The sequence below is a fragment of the Saccopteryx leptura genome, chromosome X, assembly GCF_036850995.1.
Source record: "Saccopteryx leptura isolate mSacLep1 chromosome X, mSacLep1_pri_phased_curated, whole genome shotgun sequence".
Classification (NCBI taxonomy): Eukaryota; Metazoa; Chordata; class Mammalia; order Chiroptera; family Emballonuridae; genus Saccopteryx; species Saccopteryx leptura.
The window spans coordinates 37,897,296-37,911,875 of record NC_089516.1 but is presented as its reverse complement, the minus strand read 5'-3'; the positions used below and the strand labels follow the sequence as shown (position 1 = coordinate 37,911,875).

At 38.0% G+C, this 14,580-nt stretch overlaps 1 protein-coding gene across 1 annotated transcript; it reads left to right on the top strand.

Annotated features, from left to right (window-relative positions):
- Positions 1–5,580: 5,580 nt before the first annotated feature.
- Positions 5,581–8,938, top strand: UBQLN2 (ubiquilin 2). The gene has a single exon (XM_066356053.1). It carries the CDS (start codon positions 5,917–5,919, stop codon positions 7,792–7,794), a length of 1,878 nt encoding a protein of 625 aa, XP_066212150.1. The 5' UTR covers positions 5,581–5,916; the 3' UTR covers positions 7,795–8,938.
- The last annotated feature ends 5,642 nt before the right edge of the window (positions 8,939–14,580 follow it).

Genomic DNA, 14,580 nt, shown 5'->3' with positions numbered 1-14,580 from the left:
ATTCAATGCAATAGTACAGTTCCATCAGAAAAGATCAAATACTGCCATTTGAAACAACATGGAGAGATCTTGAGAATCTCATGCTAAGTGAAATAAGTCAGACAGAAAAAAATCAAGGACCATGTGATTTCATTCACATGGAATATAAAACTGAAAGCAACAACAACAACAAAAAACTAGACAAACAAGAACTCATAGACACAAATAACAGTATGGTGGTTACCAGAGGGAAAGGGGGTAGAGAGGTAGTAAAGGGTGAAGGGGGCCAAATATATGGTGATGAAAGGACATGTGACTTTTGATGATAAACACACAATGCAATATAAAGTTGATGTATCATAGAAATGTATATTTGAGATATATAATTTTATTAAGCAATGTCATCTCAATACATTTTTTAAAATAAATTTTTGTTAATTTTAATGGGGTGACATCAATAAATCAGGGTACATATGTTCAAAGAAAACATGTCCAGGTTATCTTGTCATTCAATTATGTTGCATACCCATCACCCAAAGTCAGATTGGCCTCCGTCACCTTCTATCTAGTTTTCTTTGTGCCACTCCCCCTCTCCCTTCCCCTCTCCCTCCTTCCCTCCCCGCCCCCCCAACCACCACACTCTTGTCCATGTCTCTTAGTCTCGTTTTTATGTCCCACCTATGTATGGAATCATGCAGTTCTTGGTTTTTTCTGATTTGCTTATTTCACTCCGTATAATGTTATCAAGACTCCACCATTTCGTTGTAAATGATCTGCCATCTTCATTTCTTATGGCTGAGTAGTATTCCATTTAAAAATAAAATAAGAAAAATTCCCTTCATCTTTGACTAAATCTACTAATCCAATCTCAGTTTTTATATATTTATCTTGTTGCTCTTTTCTTAAATTTTAGGATTAAGATGAAGGTAATTGATATTATGCTTCTCAATAGCAAAGACATGTTCATTCAACCACTTAAAATGTTAATTTTATTTAGTTATAATTAATTTAAAACATTAAAATGGATACATTTTGGAGTAAAATGGAAAATATCACATTACTTATAAAATTAAGGATAAAAACTCAAGGAAATGTGCTTTTGGTGAAACTCAGAAACAGAGAGTACAGTAATGGTTTCTAGGGGTTGGAGATGGGGGAAAATAGGGAGATATTGGTCAAATGTACAAACTTCCAGTTATAAGATGGATAAGTTCTGGGGCTCTAATGTACAACATGGTAATTATAGGTAATAATGTTGTATTATATACTTGAAAGTTGCTAAGAAAGTATATTGTAAATGTTTTCCCCACAAAAAAAAGGTCATTATGTGATGTGATGGAGGTGACAGTTAAAGCTATTGTGGTCATCATTTTTCAAAATACTATATAAGTGTATCAATCAATGAGTAGTACACCTTAAACTTATACAATGTTATATGGCAATTATATTTCAATAAAGCTGGGAATGGAAGGAAAACAATAAAAGCCAAAACAATAGTAAGTATTTGACATTGTCTACTAAACTTAAACTGGGGTTTTCCCATGAGGAGACACTCTTTGACAAGTCTTTAGTTCCTTAGAAACTATCCTTCTGTGGAAGAACTAAAGGATGGTTGCTATTTCTTCTTACTTCTGCTCTGTAAAGAGTTTCTAGTTGATAGAGGATTGGATAAAAGTGATGTGGTACATATATATAATGGAATACTACTCAGCCATAAAAATGATGATATATTGCCATTTACAACAACATAGATGAACCTTGAAATATAATGTTACGTGAGATAAGTAAATCAGAAAAAGCTAAGAAGGATATGATTTCACAAATAGGTAGGATCTAAAACTGAGACTCATGGACATAGACAAAAGTGAAGTGGTTACCAGAGGGAGATTGGGAGGGGAGTAAAGAGGGCCAAATATAGGGTGATAGAAAGTGGTTCGACTTTGGGTGATGGGCACACAATGCAATGAACAGTTCAAATGCTATAGAGGTGTTTACCTAAAACCTATGTGTTCTTAAGGACAAATGTCACCCCATTCAATTTAATTTGTAAATAAAAATAATATAATATATAATAATGCTACTAGGAAAAAAAAGGTTTACAGTAGAAAAAATAACATGCTTTTGGTTGAGTGGGAAGAGGGTGACTCATGTTCTTTGGTGGGAGACTTATAATAGAATTAACTAATTCTTAATGGTTAGGTTTTTAACTTGCTTCTCCAAATAACTTCCTTGATTTCCTCAACAAATTTTAGTTTTCTGTTAATTCATTAATGTTTGTTTTTATTATTTTGTGGTCAGCTCCTGCTTGCCTCTTTTATGTTTTCCTATTTAATTTGAAAAACTAATTCATTTATTTGCACTTTTTTTGGACAGATCCTGCCTCAGTTTATTTGTACAAACAGCACAGGATTACACCAGCTCCATGCAGACAGCAACCCAGGGGTCACTCCCGTCCTTCCGTCCTTATATAGGCGGACAGAGGACTCTACTCTGGAGCCCCCATGGGGGATTGGGCACCTTTGGGAGCCTGAGCCTGTGCTGGAGTCTGAGTCAGAGGTGCAGCCACAGGCACAGCTTGGGCCTTGGTTTGAGCCTTGGCCTTGGCCTTGGCCCAATAGAGCCTGAAACCCTTGGTGATGTGGGCACCCGAGCTTCGGTGAGAGATGTAGGCAAGTTGTTTGAACTTGTGGCTTCTGACCTTTGGGATGTTTGGCTTGACCTCCTTGGACTTTATGAGGACCTTGACAGCCTTGGCATGTGCACCCATTGCTTGGTATCTTCTTCAGGTCCTTCTTGTTGTGCTTCTTGGCAAAGTGCTGTTGCTCAGGAACTTGAGGTCTACCCCTTTAAGAGATTCATATTGTTGTGTTCAGGGTTTCTAGATGCCATTTCTGTGTCATTTTCTGGACTGGTTGTGCATAGTATGGTTCCTGGACTTGACTCATATCTGCACAAAAGTGCCTGGGACGAGAGAGCTATTTTCATTTTTAATTGGTTGGTATTTAAGGTCTGTGTGTATGTAAATTTGACTCTGAGTTCCATCACATAGTAACTGGTAAACCAAATACCATTAAACTGGAGTTTGATAAGAATGCAGATTCCTGAGCATCACCTGTTTTTATAGGTTTGTAGTGGTGCTTAGATTTGCATGTTTTTTAAACAATATCTTCAGACCACACATAGGGAAATCTCATCATAATTATTGATATATATGTTCTCATTATCATTGTTTTTCTAAATTCACTCTAATACAAATTTTGATTTGAACTTCCCTTCAAAATGTGTAATTCTGCTTTAATTTTCAAGTGGTTGAGGTTTTCACTCACATTTTCATTATTAATATCTAGATTGTTCTATTGAAATCATTAGGATGATGTGATATTTTAATTTATTTTTTGAGAAAATTAAAAATCTCCCCAAATACAACAGTATTATAACAAATACCTGTACTCATATCCCTACCACCTAACATTAACTATTGCTATCTTGCCATATTTGCTTCCATTTTAAAGATGAAATTCATTTTTACAGATTTAATTCAGTCTCCTTTTACTCACTATCCTGTTATCTATTCCATTTCCTCTTCCTTATAGGTGCAAGTTTAGTATAAATCACTTTAATATACTGCTCACAAAAATTAGGGGATATTTCAAATATGAAGCAATAAAAAAAGAAGCATTTGATTTTTTTTTATTAAACAAGAACATTAGGAAAGCAAACAACAAGTCAAAGAAAGTTCAATGATGCAAAACCAACTTTTATTTCATCGGTGAAAATGCACTATACAAAAGGCTGAAAGTACTAAGGGAATCTGTACTTTCCCTGATCCCCTAATTTTGGGAGGCAGTGTATATTGCCAATAGCTTCACATACATATGAATATAAACCATAGAGGGTTGTGCTTATCAGTTTCTTGGAGATCTGTACATATTAATATATTTAGATCTAGTTCATTCTTTTTATCTTCTGTATTCTATTAATCATATTAATCATATTATTTTAACTTATTCCTCTATCAATAGATATCACATACTCATATTTTTTATAGTGAGATTTATTAAGGCATTTGTGGCCTAATGACATTCAAATGCTGCTAAATGCTGGCTGGTTATGGGGGGAGTATTGTTTGCATAAGTATAAACCAGAGTTAGAATTTATACATAAATTTAAAATCATTTGTTCTATTTTTCAAGTGTTACATTTTATTTCCCCTACTTATCTGTAACTAAATTAGATAAATGTTAATGTCTGACACTGCTATTTTGTGCCTGTCGATATCTACCTATCATCTTCCCCCAAAATGGCTTCTGATTTTTAAAAATATTATAAATGCAATGCGTATTTACAAAAGCCATCAAAATGTTTAAATATAAAAATACAAAGAAGAGTTAATAATTTTAGGACTAAGTAATAACTACTATTAACATACGTACAGCATTCCAGATTTCTTTTGACACATACACTTAAAGACAATTTACATATATAAGCTATTTAAAAAGTTTTAAAATAAAACATATTTATTGTATTTTTGTATTGAAATATACAAGCTTGTATAATTCTATTACACATACATATATAAATATAGCTGAAAATAAAAATATTCTGTGATTCCCTATAACTACTGTTTATTTCATGTATAGCTTTAAAGCTACTTAATGTCATATAAATTTTTTAATATAATGTGTATTATTTAATTGCATGGCAATATCATACCATAGTTGACCAATTTTGTTTAAATAGATACTGATTACCTTTTAAAATATATCTTTTTAAATGCTGCAGTGCATATACATTTTATACATTATATATATTTGCATCCTTATCTATTTTTATAGGCAAGGTCTCTGAATGAGACATTTCTAAAGAAAGGTAGAAATATTTAAAATGTTTAGATGTATTTTCAAATTGTCTTATGATTACAATAACTTACACTTCAACTGGCATGACGGTGCATATTTTCAGCTCTCTGTAAGGTTTACCATTTTTCATTTTTGCCAATATGATAAGGCAGAAGTAGAATCTTATTGTATTAATCTGTATTTTTTTTTTATTACCAGTGACCTTAACTGTCGTTTTATATGTCCATTGGCCATTTGCACTGATTTTGTAAAATACGAGCTTCTTTCTGCCCGTCTCTCATTCCCATATTGGGGATGTTAATCTTTTCCTTTTTGCTTTGTCAGAATTCTTTTTTTTTTTTTTTTGTCTTTTACATGGGGTTTGGTTCAGGCTTTCATTCTTTCACTGCCTTATGGACTTCAATATATATAACTATAAATATACATAATATTCATATATATTTAGGTAGGTAGATAGATAGATAGATAGATACAGATAAAGATCCCCCATTGGTCTTTCAATGCTTTCTACAGAAGCTGGCTCCCTTTCCTTTCTCTCTCCTTCCTTCTCTTTTTTCTATCTTCTCGTTTCCCTTTGTTTATTTCCCTCCACGTTTCGCTCCTTCTCCCTCCGTTTTTTCATTACAGAGGCTTTTAATTTTGACCTAGTCGCAGCTATCATTCTGGGCCTGGCGCCGCGTCAGCAGAGGTGGGGGGAGGGGAGATGCGCACGGCACTGGGGGAGGGGAAGGGGCGGGGAGGAGCAGGCAGAGCGGCTGCGGGAGTTGCTGGGAGTGCGCGCGGTGGGATCACACGGCGGTGGCGGTGGTGGCGGCGGCGGCGGCGGTGGTGGCGGTGGCGGCGGCGGATTCTCTGAGACCTGAGTGCTGAGATCTCGGCCTCGGCCTATAAGGAGCAATCTCTCCACCGAAGGATCAGAAAACCGCAGTCTTCATTACAGAGGTACTGTGCTCTGCGCTCCCACCCGACCCGGCCCAACCTGCTGCGGCGGCGGCGCCTTCTTTTTCCTTCTTCCCTCGCTCTCTCTCTCGCCCGTCCGCCCGCGCCTTCTCTGTCTGCCTGCGTCACCGCGGCCGCCATGGCTGAGAACGGCGAGAGCAGCGGACCCCCACACCCCTCTCGCGGCCCTGCTGCGGCCCAAGGCTCTGCCTCTGCCCAGGCCGAGCCCAAAATCATTAAAGTCACTGTGAAGACTCCCAAAGAGAAAGAGGAGTTCGCGGTGCCCGAGAATAGCTCAGTGCAGCAGTTTAAGGAAGCGATTTCGAAACGCTTCAAATCCCAAACGGATCAGCTAGTGCTGATTTTTGCCGGAAAAATCTTAAAAGATCAAGATACCTTGATCCAGCACGGCATCCATGATGGACTGACTGTTCACCTTGTCATCAAAAGCCAGAACCGACCTCAGGGCCAGTCCACTCAGCCCAGTAGTGCCGCGGGAACTAATACTACTACCGCGTCGACTCCCAGGAGTAGTAACTCCACACCTACTTCCACAAATAGCAACCCGTTTGGGTTGGGGAGCCTGGGAGGACTTCCAGTCCTTAGCGGCCTGGGTTTGAGCTCGACCAATATCACTGAGCTCCAGAACCAGATGCAGCAGCAGCTTCTGTCCAGCCCTGAGATGATGATCCAGATCATGGAAAATCCCTTTGTTCAGAGCATGCTTTCGAATCCCGATCTGATGAGGCAGCTCATTATGGCTAATCCACAGATGCAACAATTGATTCAGAGAAACCCAGAAATCAGTCACCTGCTTAACAACCCAGATATAATGAGGCAGACCCTCGAAATCGCCAGGAATCCAGCAATGATGCAAGAGATGATGAGAAATCAAGACCTGGCTCTCAGCAATCTGGAAAGCATCCCAGGTGGCTATAATGCGCTACGGCGCATGTACACAGACATTCAAGAACCCATGCTGAATGCTGCACAAGAGCAGTTTGGGGGTAACCCATTTGCCACCGTGGGGAGCAGTTCCTCCTCTGGGGAAGGTACGCAGCCATCCCGCACTGAAAACCGAGATCCGCTACCCAATCCATGGGCACCACCACCGGCTACTCAGAGTTCTGCAACCACCGGCACAACCACGAGCAGTGGCAGTGGGTCTAGCAGTAGCTCCAGTAATGCTACCGGGAACACGGTGGCTGCAGCCAATTATGTTGCCAGCGTCTTCAGTACCCCAGGAATGCAGAGCTTGCTGCAACAGATAACTGAAAATCCCCAGCTGATTCAGAATATGCTGTCTGCTCCTTACATGCGAAGCATGATGCAGTCACTGACCCAGAATCCAGATTTGGCTACACAGATGATGCTGAATAACCCGGTGTTTGCTGGAAATCCTCAACTGCAGGAGCAGATTCGTCCACAGCTTCCAGCGTTCCTGCAGCAGATCCAGAATCCAGATACGCTGTCAGCTATGTCAAACCCAAGAGCAATGCAGGCTTTACTGCAGATCCAGCAGGGGCTACAGACATTAGCCACTGAAGCGCCCGGCCTCATTCCAAGCTTCACTCCAGGTGTGGGGGTGGGGGTGCTGGGAACCGCTATAGGCCCTGTAGGCCCTGTCACACCCATAGGTCCCATAGGGCCCATAGTGCCGTTTACCCCCATAGGGCCTATTGGGCCCATTGGACCCACTGGCCCTGCAGGTCCCCCTGGCTCCACCGGTTCTGGCAGCACCACTGGGCCCACCATGTCTAGCTCTGCACCCAGTGAAACCACAAGCCCCACATCAGAATCTGGACCCAACCAGCAATTTATTCAGCAAATGGTGCAGGCTCTGGCTGGAGGAAATCCTCCGCAGCTGCCAAATCCAGAAGTCAGATTTCAGCAACAACTGGAACAGCTCAACGCAATGGGGTTCTTAAACCGTGAAGCAAACTTGCAGGCTCTAATAGCAACAGGAGGCGACATCAATGCAGCCATTGAAAGGCTGCTGGGCTCCCAGCCATCATAATTACATTTCTGTACCTTGAAAAATGTATCTTATTTTTGATAATGGCTCTTAAATCTTTAAACACACACAAATCATGCATTACTTTCATTTTGATTCTTTTACATCTCTTTAGTTATACATTTTAAGGTCGAGTCCATACCTACTCCTTCCCTCGCTCCCTCCCTCCTTCCCTCTCTCTTTTCTTTCATTTCCTTCCCCTCCCTCTTTTTTTCCATTTCCTTCCTTGTCTTTTTGAATGGTGGGAATCAATACTGTTTTACTCAAAAGTGTTGCATGCAAACACTTCTCTTTATTCTGCATTTATTGTGGTTTTTGGAAACAGGTATCAAACTTCACAGTTGGGTGAACGAGTTTTGTTCTACAGATGTCCAATTTGTTTGCATTTTAAACATTAGCCTATGATAGTAATTTAATGTAGAATGGAAATAATAAAACCAGAAGCAAATTATTTGAAGCTCTCTAATTTGTGGTACAATATTGCTTATTGTGACTTTGGCATGTATTTTTGCTAGCAAAATGCTGTAAGATTTATATTATTATTTGATTTTTTGCTATATTTGAATACAGTACAGTAAGCACAATTGAAACTGTACATCTATCTAGAAATGTGACAACAGAATTTCTGAGCAGAATATGTGTAATCAGAATGAGAAAGAATATAAGAAATATTTCTGAAGCTAGGTATGTAACAATTTTGTAGAATCTTACAGCATCTTTGATCAACTTCTCAGTGAAAATGTTGGCTAGGCAAGTTCAGTTAAAATATAGTAGAAATGTTTATCCTGGTATTTCTAAGTATACATTTAATTGTACAGAAAACTTACTGTGTGAAATTGTGTCAACATTTGCCAATTGACTGTATATGACCTTAATCTTTGTGCAGCCTGAAGGATCAGTGTAGTAATGCCAGGAAAGTGCTTTATACCTAAGATTTCCTTACTGTCTCTCATAAAGAGACCCTAATTATACACATTTTGATTTGTAATTGGAAATGTAACTTTCACTGAAAGTGTCATGTGATGTTTGCATTACTTTGAACTGCTATGTGTAAAGGAAACTGTATCTTTTGACTCTATCAGTTATTTCTCTTATGCACAGGGAAAAATGCATTAAAATGACTAAAAAAATAAAAAAAAATTAAAAATGGATAAATGTTTTCTTTTTTGCCTTTTGGCCCTATGATAATATTTAGAAGGATTGCTCCACTTCAAGGTTTGCTCCTTTGCAATTATTTTGATTAAAGGGTTTAGGGGTTCTAATTTTTCTTTCTTCCAAAAGGTTAGCCAGTTGTTAGCCAGTGTACCCCCCATTTGAAACGTCATACATATAGATACACTTTATTTAGTGTTTGAATTCTGTTTAGTGCCACTGAATATTGTAGCCTCAGTATACCAACCTGTAGTTATTAAAATAGAAATATGACTTCATATCTGTTAGGACAGGTCCTCCTATTGATCTTTTTTATTTTTCACAATTTCTTATGATTCTGACATTTATTTTACCAGATGAACTTTACAATTAATTGATTTCCCCCGAAATAAGATGGAAATTTGGTTGGGACTGCCTTAAATTGATATGATAGTGAGAACTACAGAATCACAATGCTTCCCAGAAACATGATATGTTGCCTCATTTTTAAAGAAAACTTTTACATCCTTTAAGGGAGTTTTATTTATTAAAATCCTGTATAATTTGTGACAAATGTATTCCTTGGTAATACAAACATACAGGAAATACACTGAGAATGAGAGCTCTTATTCAGTTTGTTACCTGTGGGGTCATTTTTGCTATACAGGATAAGAATGTACTTTCATAGAATAATTTTAAATTGACAATTCACTAAAATATATTAATTTCAGAGATGCACATTTTATGTTTTTGAGTTTTTCCTGGTAAGCAGTCATATCAGTGATAAGTTAAAATAATATGTGCTTCTTTTCAAAATTTATAATATAGTTTATGACTGCATGAGTGAAACACTTCTAGAACAGTCTAAATAATAACTGTGCAGTGTCATTCCTGTATTGTTTTTTATTTTAACTAGACTATGTTTGTTATAGCAATTCTAAATTGCATTTTTGAAAAAATACTCCTCTAGGAGATGTTCAGATAAGTTTGCAAAATGCTATATACGCTAGGTCTTCTTGAAGAGTCATGGTGTAGTAACTATTGACTAGTATTTTTTTTTAAGAATTAAAACTATTTAACTTCCTTTAGTTCAGCACTTCCCAAACTTATTTGAGTAAAAACACACATTTTTTTCCTTTGAACACACCTGATAACATTTTCCCTATCAGAGTTATTCAGAACACCAAGTTAGGAAATGTGGTTTATTTCACTGCTATATGATGCTGGGTGTTTGAGATAATTATCAAGACAAAGTCTTCCATAAAAATTTAAGGATTTTAATGAATGACATGGATGATTTTATAGGGAATAAATACTGAAATAAGTCAGTGGTATAGAAAACAGCAATAAATCAGTAGCCACAGGAAAAACTGGATTTTATCTGAGGCCTGGCTCAATTTAGCAGGTAAATGTCTTTCAAACATTCAAGGAACACAGAATTCCTTAATTACTCTTGCCAAATATTTGTCTGTTTTTAAATACATTTTTTTTAGGTCTTTATCAATTCTCCTGTTTTTGTTGTGTGTGTGTGTGTGTGTGTGTGTGTGTGTGTGTGTGTGTGTGTGTGTGTGTTTTGCTTTCTGGTTCTTTTATAACTTTATTAACTCTTTAAAATCACTTTTAACTGTTCCTCCTACATGACATATTTTTTTCCTATTATTTTGCAAGTTCTTTTTCCAAGTTCTGTTTTTGTGTTTTGTTTTATTTATCTACAGTAAATTTACAATTTATCCATTTATTCAACATTGAATCAAGAAGGGTACATCCTGACCTGCCATCCCTTTTCAGTAAGAATGTGGCAGTTCTTATATGCTTTCATTATGTACTTGATTGTCACCTCCCACAAGCGTACCATGGACTGCTGGATGGTGTAAGTTTACATTACTGGCGCTGTGATCTAGCAGGTCTAGGTAGTGGGGAGGGAGCTATGGTCTTGGGCAACTCCAGCAGGTTTCACTTCAAGATGGGTTTTTCTCATTTGCTCAGGTATGTGGTTGGTATTTTTTTTAATTATTTATTTGTTTTTAGATTTTATTCATTTGAGAGAGAGGGGGCAGAGAGAGAGAGAGAGAGAGAGAGAGAGAGAGAGAGAGGCGGAGAGAGAGAAGGGGGAGGAGCAGGAAGCATCAACTCCGATATGTGCCTTGACCAGGCAAGCCCAGGATTTCGAACTGGCGACCTCAGCATTCCAGGCCAACGCCCTACCCACTGCGCCACCACAGGTTAGGCTGTGGTTGCTATTATATATACTGTAACCCCTTTTGTGTGTGTGTGTGGGGGGGATTGGTTTACAACCTTGAAACAAACCCTGCTGGTTCATTAAAGAGGACTCATCAGGTTGAGACCACTATGTTTATTGAAAAACAGCAATCGGAGACAATGTCTTGCCCTCTGAGTGATCAGCCTGCTCCAAATTCTCTTGATCTGAAGTGTTATAATAGCAAATGGAGTAATTCTAATCAGGGCCTAGCTCAGGGATTGGGTTTAAGAATCAAGAGAACCATCTGCCTGTGTCTCACATTCATAAAAGGACTCAAATGTAGAATTTTGACATTATTCTCAAATGGTTACACAGAGCCTGACAGACCTGATTGAAAATGTTCAATCAGCTTAATTTAATCTAATTTTTTTAACTCTATAGCAATTTTGATATTTTTAATTTGGCATTATTTTATTTAAAAATATACATGGAGATTTAAATGAAATGGAAGTTACTCAGGTTTTTTTAAACTTATGAGAAATTCTCATCTCAGTGTTTTTCACTGCCCCTACCTTCAGTCCTTGCTTTAGATAGATAGATAGTTAGATAGATGATAGATAGATAGATGATGATGATAGATGATAGATAGATAAATACATAGATAGATGATAGATAAATCTTTGACAAACATTGCACTTATTTTTGGAGAGTATTATGCTAACAAATAAACCAGTCAGAGAAAGACAAATACTATATGATTTCACTTATATGTGGAATCTAACGAACAAAATAAACAAAATAGAAACAGACTCATAGATACCACACTGACAGCTGTTATAGGGGAGGAGGGGTTGAAGGCTGGGTGAAAAAGGTGAAAGGGATTAAGCAAAAAAAATAAAAATAAAAAACCACTTAGACACAGTCCTTGCTTTTTAAAGTTAGATGATATTAGAGGTTTTCTGCCAGGATTTTCTTGATTGCCAGTATATCACATAACTTCATATTGGTGATATGCTTCAGTATGGCCCCATCGACATCATGTGTTACAGAAATTCCTTGAGGGTTCTGGCACCCTCATTGTACATGTGTTGCTCATTTTTTCTCTGTGGTCATTTCTGTTGATTACTGGGAGAAAGAGAAGAAGAATTGGGGACCTGTTCCAATGCTACCATCTTTGCAGAAATCTGTTAAAAGACCTAAGGGAGGGAAGCATTTTTTTTTAAGTAGAAATAAGAAGCATGATTTAGAAAACATAAGCTGAAGCCACCCCCAAAAGCAGCTTCATCAGATTATGTATATGCTTACCTAGGTTTTAGACTCCTTGATAGGTAAAAACCTTTGGCAAAAGCTGCTCTACATCGACAAACTTAAGCGTTTGGGTAACCTGCCCTCAAATAAGGAGTTGTTTGTTCTGACATACATGAGCAACATTACTTATCAAATGGATATGTGTTGAAGCATAGCTCCAGCTATACTGAGGTATCTGAGCACAGATTTGGGCTAAGACAGTACTTTCAAAATCCAACTTCAGAATTTGGTTCAATGTTTAGATTAGCAAATTTAAGGTAATTTCAGGATTCTATAATTCATTATTTAAAGAGTTGTTGATGAACATGAAAAAAAGTAAAAGACTATTACTTGGCCCTAATGTGAATTTTATAAGATTGTCTTGCCAGACTAAATTAATTTCTGTGTGAGATTGGGATATCAATACTAGCTAATGTGTTCATGGTTATATTCAATTTTCATAACAACCGTATAAGATAGTACTATTGTTTACATGCAAGTTAACATGCAAGGAAATAAGCTAAAACAGATTAAGTAATTTTCTAGAGTGACACTGCTATTAAGCAACAGTGTCAAAATTTGAACTCACTTCTGACATTTTAGGGGTGTCCACCTATAAACAGTTCACTATTCTGCTTCCCTCTGAGTCTATTATATACTACTAGTCTATCTATCATAGAGGTTTTATAATAAAAGTATGTACTAGCTGGCCCCTTTGGTGTTGTTGAGGTGACACATTAGCTTTATTTATTTATTTGTTTGTTTGTTTGTTTACAGAGACAGAGAGCAAGTCAGAGAGAGGGATAGATAGGGACAGACAGACAGGAATGGAGAGAGATGAGAAGCATCAATCATCAGTTTTTCGTTGCGACACCTTAGTTGTTCATTGATTGCTTTCTCATATGTGCCTTGACCGTGAGGCTACAGCAGACCAAATAACCCCTTGCTCAAGCGAGCGACCTTGGGTCCAAGCTGGTGAGCTTTGCTCAAACCAGATGAGCCTGCGCTCAAGCTGGCGACCTCAGGGTCTTGAACCTGAGTCCTCTGCATCCCAGTCCGACGCTCTATCCACTGCACCACCGCCTGGTCAAGCCTTTTTTTTTCACATTAGCTTTTTTTTTTTTTTGTATTTTTCTGAAGTTGGAAATTGGGAGGCAGTCAGACAGACTCCGCATGCGCCTGACCAGCTTTTTTTTTTTTTTTTTTTTTAAATGAATACATCTCTGCTGCTGTTTACCCTGGAACAGGTTGCATAAAATGCATATGTTAGGATCAGTTCTGTCAGTCAATAAATACAATTTGGCCTTTGCTTTTCTGATATTTAAGTTGTAGCTAATATTTGAAACTGTCCTTTAATACATCTGTCCCCAGTGGCTTAATACATATGGTATGTTTCCAAATTGGCAATCACATGGGCCACTTGTGCTTCAGCTGCTCTGGAGGATGCCTGCCTGTTTATTGAGCTGCCTCAGAGTCCTCAGAAGGCAATAAACATTATGTACCTCACCATGGTATTTGGCAGTTACTCAAAATGTCCTTGAGAATAAAATGGAGCAACATGAACTAGATGATAATGACAGGACAGTAGATAGATTAGTAATTTGATTTGACAGTGTTCAAAGTAGTGTCAGTGTGGACAGTTTTCCAACCTTAGTTCTATACCATCAAAGTTATTTTGCAATGACTAACATGAAAACAAAATAGTTTGCCCATCCCATTGCAAATTGTGTAGTATTAGAAAGTAGAAAAAAATGCACTGGATATTAATAGCAAGATCCAAAAAATCCTTAGTAGGCTAAAGAAAAAAATGCTAAATCTAGCAGGATTAAATTGAATAGGATAAAATGTGAAGTTCTATACCTGTGTCAAAAATTTAGTTACCTGCCTGACCAGGCGGTGGTGCAGTGGATAGAGCGTTGGACTGGGATGCCGAGGATCCAGGTTCGAGACCCCAAGGTCGCCAGCTTGAGCGCGGGCTCATCTGGTTTGAGCAAAGCTCACCAGCTTGGACCCAAGGTCGCTGGCTCAAGCAAGGGGTTACATTACTTAGTCTGCTGAAGGCCCGCAGTCAAGGCACATATGAGAAAGCAACCAATGAACAACTAAGGTGTGGCAATGCACAAGGAAAAACTAATGATTGGCCCTGGCCGGTTGGCTCAGTGGTAGAGCAT

Coding starts and splice junctions, on each gene's coding strand:
- UBQLN2 (XM_066356053.1), top strand. CDS start 5,917: ATGGCTGAGAACGGCGAGAGCAGCGGACCCCCACACCCCTCTCGCGGC.